The sequence below is a fragment of the Solanum lycopersicum genome, chromosome 4 (assembly GCF_036512215.1).
Source record: "Solanum lycopersicum chromosome 4, SLM_r2.1".
Classification (NCBI taxonomy): domain Eukaryota; kingdom Viridiplantae; phylum Streptophyta; class Magnoliopsida; order Solanales; family Solanaceae; genus Solanum; species Solanum lycopersicum.
The window spans coordinates 677,203-702,360 of NC_090803.1; the positions used below are offsets into that span (position 1 = coordinate 677,203).

The window sequence follows — 25,158 nt, forward strand, 5'->3', positions numbered from 1 at the left end:
TACACCCATTACAAGAGCATCTATAAGTATACAAATGTTTAACAATACATATTTGCTTGTTTAACGGTTGATGTTTGAAATACTACACCAACGCAAGTGTATATCTTAGTTTTACTCATATAACCTATTTTTTTTTTCTGTAACATTATTATAGATAATGTATTTATATTGTATAAAAAAATTGTATAATAGATGTGTATACTAAAAAATAAATTTAATCTCAATGAACTTCAACTAATAAACTCCATCCGAAATGATCTTCAAACAAATAACATAGAATTTTAATCACATAAGACACAACTTCAATATATCATTCTTGATAAATTTCAATCATAATTTTAACGGTCACAAAATTTATTTATGAGTATTCAAGCTTAAAAATTCTCAAGAATCTCCTTATCAAAAGCGATTTCATTCTTAGGCGAATTCAAACTCGAGATCACACAGATTATAAATAACAACGAATTATAAATAACAAAAAAATACTAACCATTCAATCATAACCCTTGTTGTTAATTGTTTCTGATTTACAAGCAAACTCAAAATAATACTAACATATTTACCCTTTTTTTATTAAAAAATTATTTTTGAGAGTTCATCTTTCTAAAAGAATTAATCAATCAAACATAAAAATAATTAGAGAAAAAAAAATAATTTCTTACGCATCCACACTAATTTCCTTAAAAAGTCTATCGAAAATGCCCCTTATTAGTCTTTTTTTTTTTTAAAAAAATCGGACACCTTATCCTCTCAACTTCCTTTAACCGTCTTCCTCCGTCTTCTGCCAGAAAATTTTCGCCGGCGGTAATGAATTCTCACAGCTTAACCGGAACTTACTCATTCCCTTTTTATCCATCTCTCCCAATTCGCCGTACAATCATCAATGTCATCGACTACAACCATTTTCCCCTACTTACTTCCCGGCGCTTCACACTGCATCGTCTCTGCAAAAAAACAAACTTTCAGGTCTCTCAATTGTCTTAAAATAACTTTTTTCTTAATGGGTTTCTCTTTGTTTTTTAAAAGAATAATTAATTCTGGCGTTTTCTAAATGTGTACGTAGGTAGTTCGCTGTTCACGTCAAGAAAACAGAGTATTGGAACCAGAGGATGCAGCATTGTTGATTTCTACGTGTATTACTCGCAATTTGTCTCCGGCTTTAACTTTAGAACAAGGATTGGAAAAGATTAAGGAGGCCGTGGAGGAGCTCAAGGCCAAGCCTCCTTGTTCTTCTAATGGGATGTTCAGATTCCAGGTACATTTTCCTTGTAGGAAACCTTTATTAGGTGAATGATAGCTGTGGTGCTCTTAGGACGATTTTATTGTGTAATTAGTCTTAGATAAGCAGTAATTGTACAACTTTACTCATTAAGCTGTCCTTTTGGGGGCATCCAATTAAATAAGAGATATAGAGATGGTTAACAACATAGCATAGCCGTCGCGTCGCTCAAGGATGCTGCATAAAAATCTAGAAGTGACCCAAAAAGAAAATAGAGAAGTTATCAAATTTCTGATTTATGTTGTCATCTGAATTCATTCAAACTAATAATGTCTATGGGTGCAGTATATGCATGCTTGCTTGGTTAAGTTTTAGTGTCTAGTTGATGATATGTTGTTAGGGATATATACTTCCATGAGTTTACATAGGATTAGAATTTATTCTAAACATAGACAATCAGAGTGGGTCTTCTTTCTAGATCAGTGAGATGATGATTGTTTATATGTAGGTTGCTGTTCCTCCCAGTTCAAAATCTTTGAATTGGTTTTGCTGTCAACCGGAGTCATCAGGAGTATTCCCACAGTTTTTCCTTTCCAAGGAGAAGCAAAATCCATCATATAAATCAGTTGAAATGGGTCATACACGTGGGATCTTTGGAATTGGGGCAGCAATCAACTTGAAGGGATTTTCTGCCACTAAAGAATCTGGGGAATTTGGAAGGTAATTTCAGACCTTCATCACTGTTTCAACTTCAGCGCTTACATAACTGATTATTTTTACGCTCCCTTTTGAACTTTTGAACATTTATGTTTTCACATTCCTGCCGATCATTTTATATGAATCCAGCTTGATTAATGTAAGTGTAATTAGAATCAATTATTGGTGGAAATGGAAGCAACCCGAGGTTCCATCTTATTATGTTTTTCCTCAAAGAGTTGGTGATATTATAAAATTAATTATGAAGAAGCAATGGATGCAGACAAGTAAACTCTTCTAGTGGGATTAGACTTAGTGAAGGTTTAATTGAGGAAAGTCTTATTTCTTCTCTGTTTGAGGAACTTGTATGACAGTGGATGTAAGAAGGAGAATGAGTGTTCCTATAGACAATTGAGGGGAAATGCTAGTGCTTGAAAAAAATTCAAATTTCCTTGCTTATAATGTGAAAAGGTGGTACAGATGTGAAAGTATGTTGGTCAGAGCTCAAGAATGTTCTTGCATAAGCATTGAAGACAGTGATCCATTTCAGGAAACTTGTATTATGTTTTTTGTAAAAAATGATTTGGACCCAGACTAGTCCAAATATTGGTGATAGCATCATGACTGGACTTTGTATAATCCACTAGAGTGAGTTACTCCATGACCTCTACATGAACAAAAAGCTCATCTTTCCTATAGAACAGAGTATCAATAGGATCCTCTGTACTTGTTCTTTGTATTAAAAAACTGTCTTTTTGGATGAAATTCCATAAGAGATGGAGATACTGAAAGAGCGGTGGGTGGGTGGGAGAGCAACTCTTGGAAGTTTTCTGTGATATTGAATCCAAATAGGTTATAAAATGGCCTCTCTTCACGTCTGGTGGTTATCACATTCTAATGGCTAAAACTGTGATTATGTCCTTGTAGTTTCAGAAACATGAAAATTCTGATTCAGCATTTGTGTGTTGTTAGTAATCATGTCGAATATCGATTATAAGGGGTTAATTCTTGACTTGTACCTCAATGAAGTGAGCCAGTTGCTGTTTGACCCCTCTTTCTGTCATTCAGAAGAAAATCACATGTGATTCTGATATCTCTTAAGAAAGAGGATGAGTTACAAATATCATGATTCCACACTTCACAATCACATGAAGAAAAGATGTGATTTTTCTGTCGTCTTTAGTAGACATCAATAGGTTAATATTACACTAGTGCTGCTGCAGATGTTGTGCTGTTGAATCAACACCCGTGGTGGCTTATGGCTTTTTGGACCTAAGTTTTGATACAATATCTTCTTTCATGAAGCAAGAAGCTGGGTTATTCTACTTCTTTGTTCCCCAGGTAAGTGAGATCTTCTTGCATGGCCATGGTTTACGCTTGAATAATTCCTCCATTCTATCCAATGTTCATTGTTATTTATGTGTTGAACGAATATCACCTTAGATTGAACTAGTGGAGTTTGAAGGTGCTTCTATCTTATCTGCAATGGTGGCATGGAATGACACTTGTATGTGTACCTTTGAGGAGGCTCTTCAAACATATGAGTCATCACTTTTGCAGGTAATATTCTATTTCCATATATTGTCTGTGACTATTAGATTTAGACCTGAAGTTTTTCTTAAGTTCAACTGTAGCATGAGAGTTTCTTTTTCCTGGGATGTCATGGTCATCTCTTTGCTACTCAAGTATCCTTCTTCTTGAAGTGTATCAGCCACATTGAACCGGTTCAAAGAAAAGGGAGCAATTGTGAAATGCTAATGTGCATGAATATTATATGTAGAGGCCTTGCTTGAAGTGATTTCTCAGTGCTTACACTAACTAGTGTAGAGTTAGGGAAGCAAATGTGGCTATTTATGCTACTTACAACAAGTTGTCTTTGGTCAACTTTCCCATTTAAGAAACCTGCTCTTTCAATGTGGCCTAACCTTGTGTATTTTGCGTCATTACGAGTAGTCTTGTTTTGTTCTACTACTGCTCAGAAGTTTGTTCTAGTAACAAATCATTTCTTCCATTTTCTCTCTGAGAAGCCAGATAATCTGAAACCGATGGCTCTCTTAACATCCAGATTAAAAACTGTACTTTTGGTTTGATGTAAGGAATAACATATCAAAAAGTATAAGAAAATAACAAGGTGAAAAAGGAAATTAACTTTTCCATTCCTCATCTTATTATCTTATGCTTTGTGTATATTTAGTTCAACAACCATAATGGTAAAAGTTTAAAGAGATGTCTGATTTCACCTATGTTATTTGTTAAAATCTTAAACCATGTTTTTCCTAACTCTATAAATGACAACTTTCACTCATATATCAGAACAGAGTCACCTCAAGATGAGGGGACCTCCTGCATTACGTTACGGGTATCAATCAATAACTATTACTCAATCCTAAACTAGTTGGATTCAGACATCTGAATCCTTTATATCCACTCCACTTTAGTCCAGCCAATTTTAGTCCTATGCTGGTAAATAATTCATTTTAAAGTGGTTTAAGGATGCTCGAAACCTAAAAGTTCTCTAAATCTCACACTTATTTCTACTTCATATGACTTAGGTGTCACAACAATTAAGCCTTAAAACCTACTAGGTATCGCCTATATGGATCATTTGCTACTCTTGTGCTGGTCTTACTTAAATCTACAAGTCTTTTGAGGTAACTACCGTACATGTGATTTTAATCCACCTTGTCCCCCTTTAGCACTTAAGCCATCATAGTGTTGCATCAATGAGGTGGTGAATTTGGAGGTCTATGTGGACGATACACATTCTTTTACTTTATCATCTTTGTGTGTGACCTGCACCGTCTATCTAAGGTGATCAATTCTAATCTTACCCTGTTTTGTGTGGCTTTAATGTATCTTAAAATATGTTGGGCCTCTAGTGTCCTACATTCATTCTCATATTGGTGGAATCACAACCCTAGGATTTTCCCTGAATTAGGTATCATACTAGGGATATATTCCCGAAAACAAATCTATGTGACTAAATTTGACTCCTGTTGCTCTTGTTATCAGGAGTCGTTAACAATACACATAATACTGGAAGTGTCTGCTTTTTCAAAAGCCCAATAGTATCTTGAGTATTGTTATTTTATATGTCATCATGCTATGTGCAACTGACTCAGCCTTTTCTCAATTCAGGCTGAACGTAACTTCAGTTTTGAAGAAGATGGACGCTGCAGCAATCACATTGGTGCGACTGATAGAAAAGTCCATGCACAGGAGGGACAAGTCCAAATGGTAATACTAAGTTTCAAGATTGCACTATGACAAAGGGGTATTCCCTAGGAAAGGAGGAAGTGGAAATGATGGAGGAACCAACACTTTGCCTTGACCTCCTTTAAGAAAATGCAATAATTTCGTTTTGGTCCTTTCCTTCGTAAGGGTTGAAAAGGGAATACATTTCTGGATTTCACAAAGATTTCAAAAATTAGGGAATGCCTGAGCCTACATAACTTCCTTTAACTAATACCCTCCAACTTCTCTTGTGCCAAACAATGTGAACTCTTTCCTTCCATTTGCTTTCCCTTCGCTGCTCCCCTTTCTTCCTATTTCCAGCCGAAGCACACCATAAGGTTCATGCTCAAAACTCTTTCTTGTTTCTCCAGCCTTACAAATTCTTGTCTACTCTTCCTTGATAAAGGACAATCATATACACTGTATTACGACTTTCCAGATGTACTTTGTAACAGTTATTGTTGCTAGAGTGCTTTTCTGCACTGGCAATTTCTTAATTTGGTAACAAGAGACTCTACAGATTGATGTTGACTCCATTACATGACTGTTTATCATGAATATCAACACTTGCACTCATGTTTTTGCTTTCGAAGATCACTGATTAATTCCTTTTATAGGTATACTCGAATCTTCAGAAACTGTTCGAAAAATATGTTGGGCCTGGTGCTGTGAAACTGGTATCCCCTTTATCCTGGTAATTATCCTTCCTCAGATACTTCTCATGTCTCGTGTTTGAGATGCAACAAGTAATGATCTGTCTTCCGCCAGTAGATAATGAAAGATCACATTCTTATCACTCATGAACGTGCTTTGTTTATTTACTAATTTATTTTCTCTAATTGTATTTTCTTCACGCAGAAAGATGCCTCATGCTATTCCAGCCAGTTTGTTGTGAGACTATCACCTGCTCTTGCGGTTTCGAATAACATGGTATGCTAATTTATGAATATGAAATGGCACGTGCTCCCTTTCTTTTATATTATCTTCTTCTTTGTGCTACATATGATGCTGAATGAGTTGCAGATCATGTTCATAGATTTGTTGTAACTTGGGAATGATTTGGAATGATGAATATCTTTACATGAACGTGCTTATAGCCAAAATTCTAGCAGAGATTATGTTTAGAGAAATGAGAATACAAATTTCTTTTACTCTCTGGTTAGTTAAGTAATGTTTATTTATATTATGCTAAATATGTCTTAGTACTATAAAACCGGGTGGTGATGGTGGTGGTTTTCGGTAAAGATGGCTACTTAATATTCAAGCATGAAGATTCTGGAAGATATATATCCAGAAAATATGATGCCGGTAATGTTGCATTTGCTCGTCAGCTAATTTGGTGATTTAACACCGATGTGTTTCCATACCAGTATCCTCAGATAGGGTAACCTCATGTTTACAATAAAAGTACCCAAAAAAAGCTAGGTTTGAGTTGACAAGAAAATTACCATTATGTTCTAACTTGGGGGAAAAATAGCTTTTTCTTTATAATGTAAAAAAAAACGAAGTTAGCTATTGTTCTCCTCTTAGTTAACATATATTAGCATCTAAATGCCCTATTACCACATTTGAGGAAGTAGGTTATATTTTTCCCATGTTCTCTTTAGATGTCCTTAGTTTTGAGGTTAATGAGAAAAAGCTCAGCAGTAGAATCTAATGCTGGGTATTATTCTTTTGACTTTAACTAATCCTGCATTGACCAGATGAATATTAGTTTGCAAAATATTTATACCAAAGAGAAAGTGGCCTATCCTCATTTTGGTGAAACATCTTTGTATCATGTGCAAGAATATTTTTATCCTAAATTCAATTGCATTAGCAACCAAACAATTGCCTCTTTGAAATTCGCTGTTTCAAAATCCTTTCTCAATCTTGTAGTGAACCAAATAATTTTTCATATAGAAAAAGATTAGTGAGTATCCTACTGAGTGTAATAATATAGAGACACAATTCACTAATATTTTTCTTCTATATTTCTCACATGGTCATTACTGTTTTCAGCCTCGGCAGAATGATCACACTCAATTCAGTTGCCGCTTGAAAGATTGCGCAAACATCAATATCTTGTGGGCATCACTTATAATTGAGGAATGCACTCGACTTGGTCTGACGGTAAGAATATCTGTAACTTCATAAATTTTATTTAATTGGACTACATGTATCTGATTCTTTCATATCTAGTATTTTTGTATAGCTCCAGGATCACGGTCATCTCCTCTTGCTATTGCTGCTTCTACTCATCCTACTACAAGTTGTATTGCATGCATCGATGAACGCTCACTTGCATATCATGCCGCTGGTTTTGCCAGAAGTTCTCACAAACCCGCTGTAATCATCACGTCATCAGGCACAGCAGTTTCAAATCTTCATCCTGCTGTGAGTACTAAGATTAAATATTCATATTCACTTCAGCAGTAGCTTATATAAAGCAGCCAGCTTGATTGACATGACAATATTTGCAATTGTTTACTAGAATGCTACTTCTTTAGGAGATATATATCTGCGGCTGCATGAACATGCTTGTATCAGTTTAAATGTATCTTATATTGCAATGGGGTAAGATGCTATATTATCCTGAGAAAGTTATGTGTCCTAGTTATGCTTCATTTTACAACAGTTACCTTTTTTCAAAAATAAAAAAAGTTATGCATCATTTTACATTTCTCTTTACAGCATCCACTTATACTTGCAGAAAATTTTTAATTTTCTTTAGAGATTCCCCTTCTTCTTGAAGGTAGGATTCTATTTAGTTGCAATGTTGTATCAAGTCATTTTTAGAACTGTTCTATGGAAATGCACAGGTCGTGGAAGCCAGTCAAGAATTTGTTCCCCTGCTGTTACTTACAGCAGATCGACCTCCAGAGCTGCAAGATGTTGGAGCAAACCAAGCCATCAATCAGGTCAATCATTTCGGTCCATTTGTGAGGCACTTCCTTAGTCTTCCTGTGCCCAGTGATGATATTTCTGCAAGAATGGTGCTTACCTCCATTGACTCTGCTGTTAATATTGCAACTTCTTCACCAAGTGGTCCAGTTCATATCAACTGTCCTTTTCGAGAACCACTGGAAAATAGTCCAAGAACATGGAACCCTATTTGTTTAAGAGGGTTAGACTCTTGGATGTCTACCAGTGTACCTTTTACCAGCTATATCCGAGTTCAACATTCTTATAGATGCAATTACAATACCTTCATGGATGAAGCTCTGGAAGTGATAAATAAGGCAAGTAGAGGCTTTCTGTTGCTTGGCGCTATACACCGGGAGGATGATATATGGGCTGCTCTTCTCCTTGCTAAACACCTTTCATGGCCCGTTGTAGTTGACATTCTGTCAGGTCTCCGACTGAGAAAATATTTTGTTCCATTTCCTGAATTTGAAGATAGAATTCTTTTCATCGATCATCTAGATCATATGCTACTTTCAGACTCCATCAAGGATTGGATGAAGGTGGATGTGATAATCCAGGTATGTGCTTGAGTAGCTACTCTCTGATCTAGCTGCATGTACTGTGTTTGGGATGAACCTGTTTCCGTCATTGGTTCTTGACTCCTTAGGAGAAGATGTCATTGGTTCACTTTCTCCATTTCATGCCTGTATCTAACAAAATAAAAATATAGCTAGTAGGATGGGAATAATACTTCTGGTTCTATCCTTCAAAATTGGGGCAAGTTGGAGCAACGTATATTGTGATTGAAATAGGAATTACTCATAAGAGAATTAGTTACCTGGGTCTTTCATTATTGCTGATTATTGACCTTTCCGCAGTGTCTGTTTTGTTTAATGATGGATGGCTTGTCTTAATTTCTCTTGTTGTTCTGAAAATGATATGGAACCTTCTGGTTGTATATGGCTAGCTAAACAGTCCAATATCATAATCAAATGAGCGGAGAAAGATTACTTTGGTTTCGATATATAAGGTAAGACTACTCTGATTTCAATATATATGGAAAGACTACTTTGATTTCGATATATAAGGACAAAGGATATATATAAAGTTGTACAATTATTGTGACATTACACTAATGAGTTATGTTAAAGAAATGGATCTTGGACCTAATTCAATCCAAAAAGTTAGCTTAAGAGGTGACGATTGCTCAAGTCATATAAAGAGATCTCCCAAGTCAATCTATAGTTTGAATTATGGAGAAATACCTGATAAACTTAGGTCTTAGGATATGTAGAAGTGTAAATATATGCCTGCAAATTCCCCCAAGGCCTAGCGCGAGTGGCAAAATTTGTGGCTTAGGCTGTAGATTCTAGCCACATGCCAAACGAGCCCGGTATTTAGATGGAGAAGGGTAGAGGGCTGGGCCCATTATCCACCGAGTTTAGAAGGCCGTGATTGGTCCAAAGGGCGGGTCACAAACAGATTTCTTGGTTGTCAAATTAGCATTCATAAGAAGAATGAAGATGAAATAAGATTAAACAAGATTGCACCGTCAGAACGCAAACAATTAAGATAGATGGAGTATTGTCTAGAAAGATGCTTCATCTAGAATAGAAATAGGTTAAGTAATAGATGAGTGTCCAGAAAGTAGAATACATATAAAATAGTAACCTTGCCTTTCTCTGATTCAATCCAAGGGCTATAACAATTATCTCTCTGGTCCCCATCTTGGCATTTGTTACTTTGCTTTTACTAAAGCAATAGACATACAATTATGATAGGTAAAATTAAAACTTTTATTATATTAAAAATTAAACGGTTGTCTATTTGACACATAATAGAAATGTTTCTTTTTGATCCAGTCTTGGAAATTGAGTGTGAGCATTTATAACGCCAGCTCCTCTTAAATTTGGCAACATATCTATATGTAGCTACTGAATAATCTTTCCTTAAGACACTGTAATTTTCCCCTTTTCTGTTAATAATGATCCTTATTTCTTTAAGACATTATATACTAACATAGAGCAGAATGTATATAAGTTTTTATAACATGATCGCTAACTTTTGTGGGCTTAGGCCTGTTTCTCCAAAACCCACCACCTGACCTGCCCCAATGAAATTTTTACCAAAATAAATTTTGCCCTTCTCTGCCCCATTTATGTCCTCCCCTGGTTGCCCTGCCTGGCCCCTCTCTACCCTATTGCCATCCCTAAGCAATTAGACATACAATACTAAAACATTTGACCTCTTATACTGACATTCACAATTTGCTGGGTGTAGTTGATTTGCAGATAACTTTGAGTGATTCTGTTTTCTTGTAGGAAACTTTATATTCTTTGAATCATGTCCAGGAGACGAAATTAGTATTTCCTAAGTTGGATTTCAACGAGCAGGCACAATATATTCTGTTTATTTGCAGATAACTTTGAGTGATTCTGTTTTCTTGTAGGAAACTTTATATTCTTTGAATCATGTCCAGGAGACGAAATTAGTATTTCTTAAGTTGGATTTCAACGAGCAGGCACAATATATTCTGTTAAATTCTATGTATATGAAATTATGCTTCATGGTACATGCATTTAATTAATTGTGGCCAAATAAGGAAATTCATTCAGTTGGTCCATATAACAGATTGGAAGTCGGATAACAAGCAAGCGTGTGGCTCAACTGCTAGAGAGCTGTTTTCCATGTTCATATATATTGGTTGACAATCATCCAAGTCGTCATGATCCTTCACATATTGTAACACATAGAATCCAGTGTGCAATTCCTCAGTTTGCAGATTATTTGATCACAGCTTGTACACCACATACTAGGAGAAAATGGGAATGTCTTTTACAAGCATTGAATAGTGTGGTATGTAATTTAATTGACTTCGTATCGTTTTCCATACTGCAAATTATGAATCTGCGTATAATGTCTATATTTCCTGTATGTGACATATTTCCTTGAACTTCCACTCTGTCCCTTCCTCCAGATATAAGTAAAAGATTGAAAAGGATAACTCTGACATCATCAACTCTTAATTGCAGCTCTATCATTATACTGTACTAGATATTATAGAGCTAGTCTTAAAGTACTATGAGATGTGTAGATCGAAGCTGAACTTTTAATATTTTCCAAGAATTTCTCTCCCTCCCTCCCTCTCTCTCTCTCTCTCTGTCTCTCTCTGTCTCTCTCCCTCCCTCCCTCCCTAACTCCCCCTCTCTCTCTCTGTCTATCAATCTAACTGTCTGCTTTGTCTGCAAGCGCATGTGATATCAAATATGCATATATTCTGTAGACATGTATCTCTAAATCTATTGCCAGTGTTAGTTATGCATCTGACTTTTCAGATTCCACATTTCCAGATAATGCCTGCATGGCATTGCAAAACTTCGGACAAAGCTATGATCAACTAAATTAAGACTTAGGAGTCCTATTAAGTGCCTGCCTGCAAGTTTATTAGAATACACTAATATGATGCTACATAAAATCCTTAGTTCTAATGCACCCAAGGGTATGGGCTACTGGCACTCAAGGGTGTAATCTAGTGGTCAATGACGTGGGAAGAGATCAATGAGGTCTTAGGTTCAAATCCCAGCGGAGAAAAAAAATACAGGTGATTTTTCTCATGTGTCTAATTCTTGATGGACAGAGTACCCGTTACCTATTGCTGGTGGGAGGTAGCAGGTCTCCTGTGGAATTGGTCGAGGTGCGCGCATGTTGGCCCGAACACCACAGTTATAAAAAAAGGTATGGTCTAGCGGTCAATAAAGTAAAAGAGAACCATGAGGTCTCAAGTTGAAATCCCACCAGAGGCAAAATCCACTAGGTGATTTTTTTCCCAGTTGCCTAAACCTTGGGTGACACAGTACGCGGTACTTATTGTTGGTGGCATGTAGCAGGTATATCGTGGAATTCGTCGAGGTGCCCGCAAGTTGGCCCAGACACTGTAGTTATAAAAACAGATATGGTCTAGTGGTCAATAAAGTAGAAGAGAACCATGAGGTCTCAGGCATAATCCACTAGGTGATTTTTTCCCCATTTTCCTAAGCCTTCGCCCTTCGGTGACAGCGTTACTTGGTGCCAGTGTTGGTGAGGGTAGAAGGTCCTGGTGTAATAATCAAGGTGAGTGTGAGCTGGCCCAAACACCACTGTCATAAAAAGAAATCCTCAATTATGATGTGATTATTTTTGAAAGCTTCTCGAGGGAGAGAAAATGCATGTTTATTTCTTGTTAAGTCAGGTAGTAATTGTTTGAGCTACTGGTTCCTCTTATAGTATGACTATATCTTGTGTTTATTATTCATCCTATTCTCATAACTATTCCTTGCCACAATCTTAGTTATTTTATTGACATCCATTCCTGTTATCTAGGCTGCATGGGATATCTCATTTCTAATCAATTCTGAGTACTCCTTGACTGAGCCTTGCGTTGCACAAATGACTCTGGAAGCTATTCACTGCGAGTCTGCTGTATTTTTGGGTAACAGCATGCCAATACGTGATGCAGACATGTATGCGTGTAACTTTAACTGGAAAGAACGTACCCAGGATGAAGTCATATTCAGCTCAGAGTTAACTTGCCACTTTATTCAGGTCACTGCTAACAGAGGAGCTAGTGGTATTGATGGTCTGCTTAGCACAGCTGTTGGTTTCGCAGTTGGATGCAACAAAAGAGTGAGTGGATTAAACTTTGATCCAAATAAGAATATTTGGTTATTAATCATTCATTGGAATCTAATTAAGAATCATGTTGCTCTTACCAAAAATATAGTGTAATAAGAACTCCCATTATGTTGGACTTTTCTTTTTTTAATTGTATGTGGTCACTGAAGTTTGATTACTTTTGTTTACTTCTTGTAATTGCTTCTCACTACAATTCTTATGGTGATTTATTTTATAGCTTTTTGTGTCAAGAATAATCTTGTAGCAAATATTTTCGCTCACTGGCTGAGGTGTGATGTAAGATATAGAATCGGTTGGGACCAATGAAAAGTAGTATAAAATATGAATATCACACTTCACTATGGCTGGCAAAGACACCTCATATATTTTTTAAGACTGCTCAAAGCCCATTTAGTTTCTGAAACTAATACAATTCTTAGCAATTAGATTATCACACAGTTCAATTTGCTCTAGCTTCCTGTCCCTGTTCAATGTTCAACCTTCAAAATCATTAGCTTGAAGTGATATCATTTTCCTTTTTCTGTGGTTCACCTTTGTTCTGGAGATTTTTCTTCTGTTATTTTATGCTTTATTCACAGATGATGGTGGAATTTAACATTGTGCTTCTTTTTAGGTACTTTGTGTAGTTGGAGATGTTTCTTTTCTGCATGATACAAATGGGCTGTCCCTTTTGAGAAAGCAGTGAGTAGTGTTATTTTTCTTCTCTTTCTTTTCAGTTTAACATCCTTTAATGCTGCTTTGTTAGAGCTGATTCAAGTGACATGCATTATTATAGAAAAATGAAGCTATGATGTGAAATTACCATTTTAGTTTTCTTTTTCATTATCCTTATTTGCCTTTTGGTTTTAGATAGAACATGTCATAAAGCAACCCCCACTGTTGCTACTTCTCTAATTTGCTCTTTTTTTAGTATTTATTGATGCTGCAGAACTTCCTTTTTCATGTTTATTGGTTTTTTGCTTCTCTGCCTAGTACTTGTGTTACTACCATCAAAGTGCAATTCAAACTGATTGGTTTCTTCAATAGCTTAACTGGACTTCTTGTTTTCATAGAAGGGAGGTCTTTTTTCTCAAGTTCCATTGCTTATGCATGCTCCTTTAATACTGTATTCCTTCTTATCCATTGCTTGTTATGATAGGTAGCTGATTGTTTTGGTTCCTTGGACAGATCATATGAATCATGCTTGAATTTTTCATGTGGTGAACTGATGGGCTATGTTTGATTTTGACTTCTAACATAACATATGATTTAGATGATATATTATTATGTTAAACATCTTTCTGCTTCATGTATGGAAAATTACATGAAAAGTTATACTCACCAAATGATACATATTTCTTTTATATTTGAAGGATGCTGCGGAAGCCCATGACTATAGTTGTTATTAACAACCGTGGTGGCGCCATATTCAGTCTCCTTCCTCTTGCGAATATGACTGCCAGAAGCATTTTAGACCAGTATTTCTACACATCTCATAATGTTTCAATTCACAACCTATGCATGGCACATGGGTAAGAAATGTTTGTTGCCACTTCCATTAAACATCAATTTATTTTATTGTTTGTGTTACATATATATTGCTGTTAATATATGATTTTAATTTTGTATTAATGTTACAATTTCACTTCCAGTTTTCCGCTCTAAAGTTACATCTTGATTTTCTGCTGCTTCTGCCAATTTTGACCTTCTTATCTTCTTATTCCTGATAAGATTATTCCTATGAGGTAACTGATAAAAAAAATGGACCTTACGCCTAACTCAAGTCCAAAAGTTAGCTCATGTAGTGAGGATCACCCAAGACCATATAAAGAGACTAAATTACCCCTCCTAAACTGGTGTATGATTCGACATCCTTCCCTCCCATGCTCAGGACTGGACATCTAGAGCATGAAAAATATAATATGAGTGTCCAACATTGGGTGAAGTACATGGGATTAACTTTGATACAACAACAAAAAAATGGGCCTTGGACCTGACTCCTCCAAATAAGCTTTGAGGATTGCCCAAGAACATATAAAGAGACTAAATTACACCTCCTACTCGGATGTGGGACTCAACAATATCAAACTAGGTGCCAGAGTATTGTGAACAACTTGTACAAATATCCTTAAGATGTCTCCCTGTACAACAATCTATTCTCCTCATTGACTTCTTTGATTGCTACTCTTTCACAGTGTATGTTATCCCATCTTGGACTTTGCCTTCCAATGCTTCGTTCTTGAGCACGGTATGTGCATGACTCAATTTTCCTGAAGAACACACATTTCTATGATTCACCCAAACTGCTCGCCTTATCTCCTACTTGGATTCTGGGACCTTTAATTTTTAACTGATAGAGAGCCAATTTATCTGTAGCATCTCTGTTTCTATCAGTTGCTCCATTAGATCTCTTCTTCTTTTCTTCTTTCCTGTATAGTCAGTTGCTCCATTAGATCTCTTCTTCTTTTCCTCTTTCCTGTATAGTCAGTTCAGTTGCTCATGAAACATCTATTACAGGTCCTACTCAAGTATGACGAGGAACCTGTTTCTCCCCTTCGAATTGATTTCCCTGAACAATACGTGTCTTAGGGTGTAAGGGAGCTTTATTCAAGCAAGCAGGTTCACAGCTTCTTAGCATTGGAATCAGTGTCGCATCAGGATATTTCCCCCTTTTATGATATTTAGTGCTTTATCTACTTATAAAGTATTTGGACTCAAGATGTATATAGGAATATCTCTTCATAAAGATTATAGGACTTCCTACTCTAGCAGCAACCTTATTATGAAGTTCACATTTTTATTGCAGTGGTGGACACTTTAGATGGGGAACTTCTTTCCTTATAGATTACTAGTAGTTTCATTTTTAATTTCCCTCCATCATCATGCTGTCTAAAGTTTAGCCATGAAGGGCAAGCATTTTGTAGTGAAATTAATATGCGTATTTATCTTGTTTTGTTATAATGTCAATACAATATGTATACTACCCCTTAAAAGATGGACGCATGAATCTTCTGGTTTTGACCCAAGTATATTACATCTTTAGAGATGATATAAATTACGTCTTGTTTCAGAGTTCATAATCTTTAAAGATGATTCATTACGTCTTCTTACTTTTAACATTACAAGACTATCACAGCATTCTGACATGCCTTCTGAATCTTGAGGTGCCAAAACCGACTTAGATTTGCTTATTTTGAAAAATATAAATTAGGTAGATGATGGAAAGGTTGTTTGAAAAACTTACGGGAAAAGTTTGTTAAATATTGATGAAAAAGTTATAGTGGCAGGCTTTCTGAGGAAAAACTGGCTTCATGAGAATGGCTAGGAAGAGGTATGGTACTACCAATATGGTCACAGGTAAAAAGGCAATGTGCTGCCAGATAAAAGGTGTTATGCCTATAGAATGGCCATTGAGAAGAGATGCCTAGCCAATAGCCATTAGAGCAATCATAGAAAAGAGGTTTTTGCCAAAATGATTACCGGAAAGAAACGCGGTGCAGCTAGAAGAGTCATATAAAAAGGGTTTGATGTGGCCAGAATGTTCAGTTGAAATACAACTTGTACTGCCATAATGGTTGCCGAAAATAGAAAAGAGTAGTTAATCGAGGGTAAGTTAGACTGTTAGGGTGCCATTTATATTATCCCATACTGTATTATGGCTTGTTTCTCACACCATAATTATGTGTCTTATATCACAAAGTTATCATTGCATTCTTCTAGAACTTATTTCTTTGGTAAGAAATTCGTTTTAATGAACTGAGACAAGTTTCTTCTAATAGTTTGATACAAATATTGGTATAAAGTTGATATTGCCTTTTTACAGCCCATATTAATCAAAGTTGGTTCCTTGAATTTGTTAACTTTGTTTGCAGTGTGAAGCATTTGAAAGTACAGAGCAAAATGGAACTACAAGATGCTCTATTAGCATCTCAAATAGACAAGGAAGATTTTGTTATAGAGGTTGATAGCACCATTGATGCCAATGCTGCCTTTCATAGGTAGTTAGTTATGTTAAAAGTCCAACGTCTTATTAATTTTAACTAGTGAGAACATTCTCAACTAAGACATTTTCTTCTTTCAGTATGCTGAGAAAAGTTTCACAGCAAGGAGTGGATCATGCTTTCAACAGCCTTTCGAAACTAACTGTTTTGAATTCGATGAATGATGGGTTCATACCCAGCAAAGTTGGTAAAATGCAGTACTCAAGCTATAGGTTAGCATTTATATACTGCACAGACATTTTCTGTCTGGGGTCCTGAAAAGTTGACACAACTTCTCAATACTGTTTTATGGTAGAATTCAGCTGTCGTCTCCTCCTACTTCATCTTCTGAAAGTCACAGATCCACCTACCACCGAGAAGGCTTCATTATAAGTTTGTGTCTTGAAGATGGTAATACTGGATACGGAGAGGTAATTCACAACCATTTTTTGACTTTCACCCTCCTTGGGGAGGTTCTCTTGATTTGTAGATAGTCCGGTAACTAAAAAGCTATTTGATGCCTGCATTCTAGCATTTTTTCTTGAAATTTTTGTAGGTAGTATTTAGCTATGTTACATGGATCCTTTTTTGCTTTTACATATCAATATTGAGTGGTTATGAAATAGGTATAAGTACTTTCTACGATCCTCCAAAATGTACTAATATTGACCAAATAAAATAAGATAAATGAATTAAAAGCTTGTAACTGTACTGCACCCTTATCAGAAACATAACATTAGCTGTATTCATGCGATTGTGATTGTCCTGACGGAAGGTAGGATAATGAGGACGGGTCAAAAGGAAAGAAAGGCTAGCTTTTTGGAGAAGGGGCACATAAGATGGATCACAAGTTCATGCATTACTTGTGCTTTTGGGCTTGTTGACCGCATAGCTCATGGGACAAATCTATATGATGTCTGTTGGGCCACAGTGGACAGTATATGTGGATTATGACAAATTAAGTTCACGGATTACTCGTGATTTTGGGCTTTATGACCGCATAGCTCATGGGAAACATGATACCTTAGGCAATGAAAGGAAAGAAAGGCAAAGTGCTACATAAGATGGATCACAAGTAACATATTACTCGTGCTTTTGGGCTTGATGACCGCATAGCTCATGGGACAAGTCCGTGATGTCTGTTGGACCACGGTGGACAATACATGTGGATTATGACATTAAGTATCAGAGTCAGATACCCATAGTATGATGGTGGCTCAAAGTTCAGTGGGAAAACTTAATTCCTAAAAGGGGGTGTATCTGACGCCTTTGACAGAGGGAGGACTGATGAGAGCATTTTAGGAAGAAGGGGTAGACATCTAGTATGACAAGCTTATGAAGTGGAGTTACACATGACACCTTAGGCAAATCCACATCTGAAAGAGAGAGAGAAAATGCTATATAAGATAGAGCACAAGTTCACATGGTACCCACGCTTTTGGACTCGATGATGACAGAGCCCAAGGGACAAATTTATGAGGTCTGTTGGGCCAAGGCAAACAATAAGTGCCATGGACTTGGGCTGTGACAGTGACATACCTACTTAGAGTGCACAGTTACAGCTAAATTTAAAACATCATGATATGTATAGTATATAACATTGAGGTTGAAACCATGAAGTGTTGTTGGTGATTATGAAGTCCATATTCTCATCCAACTCCCCTCGTTATTTGTGAATGCTTTCCAGTCCTGGGATTGCTAAATCATGTTACTCTTTCTTGATGTATGAATTTCTCTTGCATACGGATGATTGACAGTCAATGTAATGAACTGGTCAGTGGTTATGGAAAAAGGTTGACCTTAAATATTAAGTTCTCATCATGGGCTTTTCACAAGTCACAACAGATGTTGGATGGCATGGTAATTCTCACATTTGGCCTTGCCTCTAAGCATCATTGGTCTTATTATCTAATAATCCCATTATATCATACATGCAAATTAATTATGAAATAAGAGAAGTTTTTAGCGTAGAGAAGGGTTACATGTAATCCAATGTCAATAACAATGTATTGTGCATCTTTCTCAAAAAACAATGTGTTGTGCATGTTATAAATTAGCTACTCTAAAACTGTGGTAGCTGGGAGCTTGCAACAGGAAATGATGAAGTGAGATACGCTTAGCTAAAAGTCACTGCTAATATACTTGCTTTTAGGCTTTGAAGATAGGTTTTCTTTTTCATACTATGATATATCAGTTAGACACAGATGGTGCAGCTGTGCAGTAGTTGAAGGCTCAGTTGAACATTCCTTTTTGTACATAGATATAAATAATACATGATATTGTCAGAACAGCCAGATATTGTCGGAACAACCATGCTTGTTTATGAAGTTGAATCAGAACAGGCATAATTCATGAGTCATTAAAAGGAAATCTCGTCTGCCTAATAAGTAGGGTCAGGAGGAAGTGTGAAATATTGTAAACCTAACAGTATCATATATAGTAAATTGATGAGCTTTTCCATGTGTTGCTTCAGAAACATTAATTGAAAATACTATTTGAAGTAGGCAACTTAGTCTCTATTTAACTTAGTAAAGCATGTCTTCTTGCTGTTTCTACTTTTTCACTTGAGAGAAAAGAAGAGCATATAAGATATTCAACTTGTAAACTAGATTTTCTGGATAAACCTAGTTTTCAAGAATAAGCTTTAAATTTATTGACAATGTATTGCTTTATTCCTCCATCTCCCTCTCTTGGTCCCCGTGCCTTCTTCTCCAATTTCTAGACAGAACTCTGGAAAGCTGAAATATTCTGGGTTGTCATCTATTAATATAACAGGTTGCACCACTTGAGATCCACCAGGAGAACCTACTTGATGTGGAAGAGCAGCTTCAATTCCTTATTCATGTTGTGGAAGGAGCTACTATTGACCACTCTCTTCCTTTGCTGAAGGGTTCATTTTCTCGTTGGCTGTGGCAAAGATTAGGTATCCAGGTATGTTGATGCATCTTCTTTTTGATGGATAGTAATAGGAACATCTAGAGATGCTGCAATTGCAGGGAACCTTGGTGTAACTATAAAGTTGCTGCTATGTGACTAGGAGGTCACAGATTCAAGCTGTAGAAACAGCCTCTTGCAGAAACGCAAGGCAAGGCAAGGCTGGGTACAATAGACCCTTGTGGTCCGACCCTTCCATGGACCCGCGCATAGCAGGAGCTTAGTCCACCAGGCTGCCCCTTATTTCTCTCCAAATTTACTTCTGAATTATGTTCACTTCATTTCTAGCCCAATTCAATCTTCCCTAGTGTGAGATTTGGTCTAGAGATGGCTGTCCTCAATGCTATTGCAGCTAGAGAAGGTTCAAGCCTGTTGAATGTACTCCGCGTACAAACAGAAGAATCAACTGATAGTTCTTTAGATGTCAAAGTTTGTGCACTGCTTGAGTCTAATGGTGGTCCCAGTGAAATGGCTCTTGTTGCAACAACACTTGTCAGAGAAGGATTTACTGCTATAAAGCTAAAGGTGGGAGTATCATTTTCAAAATGTGAAACTTGGTAGTAATTTTGTAACTTTCAGCTCTTATGATTCCAATTTGTAAAAAAGTTTAATTACTTCTTTTTTTTTCCACACAGGTAGCACGTCAAGCAGATCCCACTGTGGACATTGCAATTATAAAGGAGGTAAGAAAGAAAATTGGTTGGGAGATTGAGCTGCGTGCTGATGCAAATCGAAGTTGGAACTATGATGAAGCTGTTAAATTTGGCCTTTCTGTAAAAGATAGTGGCCTGCAGTATATTGAGGTAATGCACCAAAACACTTGTTAGATGTTTGTAAGGTAGTCATAATTTCAAGCAGTTAGGGAACAAAATGCCTTTTTATGGCCAGAACCACTGAGAACACTTTCAAGATGGAGGGGGTGAGATTTTGTAGAATTTGAGTGAAAAGAGAGGCTTCTTTGTATTTCAGTATATCCTTGCATCTCATGAGTGAGTTCTACAACTATTCTGGGAAAGAAAATAATTAGAGAGAATATTTAGTTACAGCTAATTGGGACACAAAGTTCCTACAATCGATCTAGTAATTAGACTAAGATGCATCTCTTACAATTAAGCTTGTCAACAGATTTAAATGCATCTTGTCATCTATTTCTTCAGAAGCCATTGATCTTTCCTCTTTTCCCTCTTTCCTTCCTTTGATGTTGTAGACTCAAAACAATATTTGTGCTGCAGCTCAACATATCTTCGTCTTTACATCAAAATATGCAGCATTACTGGCATATTAGAATACTTATATTACTGAAGAGGTACAAAAGAGATATTAGTCTTGAATAAAATAAAAGTAAGATAGTTGCAAAAGGCAATAATAAGACGTGACTTGTGAAGAAATCCATTAAAGAAATAACATCCCAAGGCATTAAACTACCGTAACTAAGAGGCAGCATTATGATCTTTAAGTTGTATAAGTTCAATCTACTGGATACCTAATTTCAGGGATTGGTAATTTAGAAAATGGTCAATTGCTTGTGTCCTGTCCCTCGACCATTGGTTTAATGCTCAGACGATTCAACATCGTAGTTTGCATAAATGTTAAGCATTCGTTTCTCAGTCATTATTTCTCAGTTCCTATGATATTAGATACTTGAATTTTTTTTTGGTTATTTCAGGAGCCTGTTAATAATGAAGATGACATAATCAAGTTCTGCGAGGAGACTGGCTTACCAGTAGCTCTTGATGAAACTATCAACAGTATAAGGAAAAATCACCTTAACGTGCTTGTAAAGTACAATCACCCAATGATAGTTGCTTTTGTAAGTCTACAGGGTATTATGGTCTATCATTACTTAGAATGTGGCATGTTTTTAATTGTTGTACATAGGTATTATATTTGGAAATTATCCCTTTTAGATACTTAATTTTTTAAAAAAGGAATTCTTCCCTATTATATTTGTATCTGTATGAGTCAATCTTGTAATGATCTGCATAAAAAATTCAATCTTATTGTTCCGAAGTAATTAATGAAATGGATCATCCGGTCTTTTGAAACCCATTTATTTGCACAGGACAGAGAGCAGGGTCACATCATCCTCTCCATCTTGAAAAAAAATAATAATGACTACAGCCGCAGTCATTAGATTCTTCATATGAAGTGAATCTTCTACTTTGTCTTGTGTACCTATTATTGTATGCTATGTTCGAAAGGATATCAACGTATGAAAACTGAAAATAACAAACTGAACTTCATGATTGCTGCATCTACTGTAGTTTCAAAGGCAAAGTCCAGTTATTATCAAAATTGGGATCTCGATCAAAGTAGGCTTACAGTTACAGTAGCTAGGTAACTGGATCTGACTTTGTTACTACAAATAAAAGCAGTTTCCAAATCATGTCAGGTTATCAAACCAAGCGTCGTTGGCGGTTTTGAAAATGCAGCATTGCTTGCGCGATGGGCTCACCAGCACGGAAAGATGGCTGTTATCAGTGCCACATTTGAAAGTTCCTTGGGTTTATCAGCTCTAATTCAGTTCTCACGGTATGTTGACCTGATGAAGTTAGATACAGGAAGAATGCTTAACAAGGAAGAGAACTCTTGCGTAGCCCACGGTCTTGGAACTTATCAATGGCTTAGGGAAGATGTTAGCAGAAGGCCTTTAATGATTGGCTATAATCCTTGCAACGGTGTTGTGGAGGCATCTGTTACTGACGCTGCTCAAATCCTGCAGCATTTTCAGTTCAACCAAGATGCAGTTGTTCCTGATTGTACTTCCAGAGAACTTCATGCATATGAATTTGTGGCAGATCTTGAAGGTGCCTCCATCTGTCTTAACGTGCAAGAAATTGGAAAAAAGGATGATGTAAGTAGTCAAATTATGTTTTCTGGTAATGCTTAATAGCTAGTTGAAGAAGTTTACTGCAATCTAATTATGCTGAATCTGGCTGGACAAAAAATAGGGAAAAACGATTGACAATGGGTACCAGATGTCATCTTATTTTTCCTTCTTGATTGCTTTCATTTTAAGTCCAGTTCTATCAATTATGGTTGTAAAGTATTGTTATTTAGCAGCACCCAAGGGTGTGACCTATTGGTCAAAGAAGTTAGTTGAGAGCCACGAGGTCTCTTGTTCAAATTCCAGCAGCGGCAAAAATACTAGGTGATTTCTTCTCATGTTTCCTAACCTTGGTGGACAGAGTTACCTAGTACCTGTTGCTTGTGGGAGGTGGCAGGTATCTTGTGGAACTAGTTGAGGTGTGCGTCAGCTAGCTCAAACACCATGGTTATAAAAAAAGAAATATTGTTATTTAACATGGTGACAATTTTTCTGTTTCTCATTAACCTTGAAGTACCCAATGATATACTTTTATGCACAATCTGAGCTATGCAGAGTAGTGTAGTAGTATTTCTTCATGGCTTCCTTGGAACTGGAGGAGATTGGATCTCTGTTATGAAGTCTATATCAGGCTCAGCTAGATGCATTGCAGTGGACCTACCTGGACATGGAAGATCAAAGTTGCTCGGCCAGGATTTTGATTTGGAGGAACCAGGGTTGTCAATTATGGCCTTTGCAAAAATATTGCAGCAGTTGTTTGACAGTTTACAGTGTCAAAAAGTTGTTCTTGTTGGATATTCTATGGGAGCAAGGATTTCTCTCTACATGGCTCTAAGATGCAATTACAAGGTATACTGTATAAATATTTTCCACGGTATGTTGCAAAACATTTCCCAGTTTATATGATTGTTCAATATTCTTGACGGAAGGTTGCTGGAGCTGTTATAATATCTGGAAGTCCAGGATTGATAGATGAAGAGGCAAGAAAAGTACGTAGAGCCAAGGATGATTTTTTCGCCTGCTCTTTTGCTGCTTCTGGCTTAGAGCCATTTTTAGATGCTTGGTATTCTGGAGATCTCTGGAATAGGTAGGTATTGATGAGATTCTCTCTATAGGAGTTTATATCTACTCTTGTTTTGTGCTATATGATTTGTGCCATAGCAATTGCTAACATGTTAAATATGTTTGCATCCTGCAGTTTAAGAGCTCATCCACATTTCAATGAAATACTTGCTAGCCGATTGCAGCATTGTGATCTGAAAAATCTTGGGAGAGTATTAGCAGATCTGAGTGTTGGGAGACAGCCGTAAGTTGATGAGAAATCTTTTGCCGTTTTTAATTTGTGGTGTGAATTCTCTTATTTGCCTTTCGATTTTTCAGGAAAGAGTCTAAAAGGAAAAGAGAAAGTTCTAGAAGGAAAAACTATTAAACTAAATAAATGACAATTCTTTTAGGAAGAAATTTCATTCACAAGAGTCTTTCTTGCCTCTAGTGTCTATGTGGGTCAGTTCCAGTTTTCAGCCATGACTGTCACTTCACAATTCTCATATATGGTTTCAGAAGAGCTAAGGGGAAGAATTGCTGAACATTAGTACAAGTAGAAACCAGAAATAGCATGCTTATATGTTCATGGACAAAAGCTTCTCCAGTAAAGAAAAGGGAAAAGTTTGCACTTTGAGAGAAAATAATTCCCGACTGAGAAGTGATTAATTTCTGCTAGAATTTGTCATAAGGATTAGTAATTGCATAGAATCTATTGATACGGCAGGCCCTTTAAATTGTTTTTTTCTTCATGTAATTTCTAATCAATTTGATTGAAATGTTCATATTTCTCTGAGAAACCTTAAGAGTCATGCTTCTCATCTGGATGTTGAATTTCCATGGCATTCTGATCTTTTGCTATCCTAAGTAGATCTCTAGTTAGACGGCATGTTATGGTGTGAAGTCAATATGTTTATCTCAGTAACTTGAGTATATCTTCAACTGATATCCTCATATTCCAGAACATGTTAATGCATCTTCTGTTTTTTCCCTTTACCAAGCCCCCACGTTCTAATTATCCTTGTCATGTATAACAGGCCATTATGGGAGGATCTGAAGAGCTGCAGAGTACCGCTTCAGCTCATTGTTGGAGAGAAAGATGTTAAATTTAAGAACATTGCTCAACAGATGTGTGACACAATGTGCCAGAGCACAGAGACTACAAACATTCCAGAAATAGTTGAAATTCCATATTCTGGTCACGCTGCACATATAGAGAATCCTCTCACCGTTATCAGTGCAATAAGTCAGTTTATCAGAGAAGTTGAGTTCAATTCATAATAAAGTTACATTTTCAACATTTATCAGTCACTTGAAAGAACAAACAGCATTAGATATCTGGAAGATACATTTTCTTCAGTTGGAGCTTGGTTCCTTCTGCTGTCATATTGTCTACTACTAGCATTGTTTTTCCCTTAGAGCTTGATGCCAAAATATAAAATCCGCTTCCTGGAAGACAGAACTGGAGACTACTGCGGTATCGAAGGAGAATCATGGCTGTTGAATATTTACATCATAGAAGCTACCCATTGACTACTACATGATTAGAATAGTCATATCCCTCGCGAGGGAAACTGAATGATTAAATCTCCTTTTTGTAAATCAAATTCAAAATACAAGTTCCTTAAACTTTGTTAGGTTTAATAAACTCTATTACATTCCAATGTGCTATGCAAATTTGTGTTTTTTAA

General features: G+C 36.5%; 1 protein-coding gene across 6 annotated transcripts; it reads left to right on the top strand.

The window, feature by feature from the left end:
* The first annotated feature begins 412 nt into the window (after window positions 1–412).
* LOC101245351 (protein PHYLLO, chloroplastic) lies at window positions 413–25,158 on the top strand. Of its 6 annotated transcripts, none has more exons than XM_004237181.5 (27): window positions 413–966; window positions 1,064–1,255; window positions 1,728–1,939; window positions 3,139–3,256; window positions 3,359–3,475; window positions 5,054–5,152; window positions 5,767–5,826; window positions 6,008–6,079; window positions 7,151–7,261; window positions 7,331–7,525; window positions 7,951–8,613; window positions 10,667–10,891; window positions 12,395–12,697; window positions 13,320–13,387; window positions 14,059–14,217; window positions 16,558–16,683; window positions 16,767–16,898; window positions 16,982–17,096; window positions 19,441–19,596; window positions 19,888–20,124; window positions 20,235–20,402; window positions 21,266–21,409; window positions 21,992–22,453; window positions 22,982–23,275; window positions 23,356–23,513; window positions 23,625–23,732; window positions 24,505–25,158. In XM_004237181.5, exons 1-27 carry the CDS (start codon window positions 808–810, stop codon window positions 24,746–24,748), a joined length of 5,097 nt encoding a protein of 1,698 aa, XP_004237229.1. In that variant the 5' UTR covers window positions 413–807; the 3' UTR covers window positions 24,749–25,158. The 6 variants fall into 6 exon arrangements, with proteins under 6 accessions (XP_004237229.1, XP_010319489.1, XP_069152982.1 ...); XM_019213223.3 differs by having other exon boundaries at window positions 711–966; window positions 5,767–5,843; XM_069296882.1 differs by having other exon boundaries at window positions 737–966; window positions 3,381–3,475; window positions 5,767–5,843.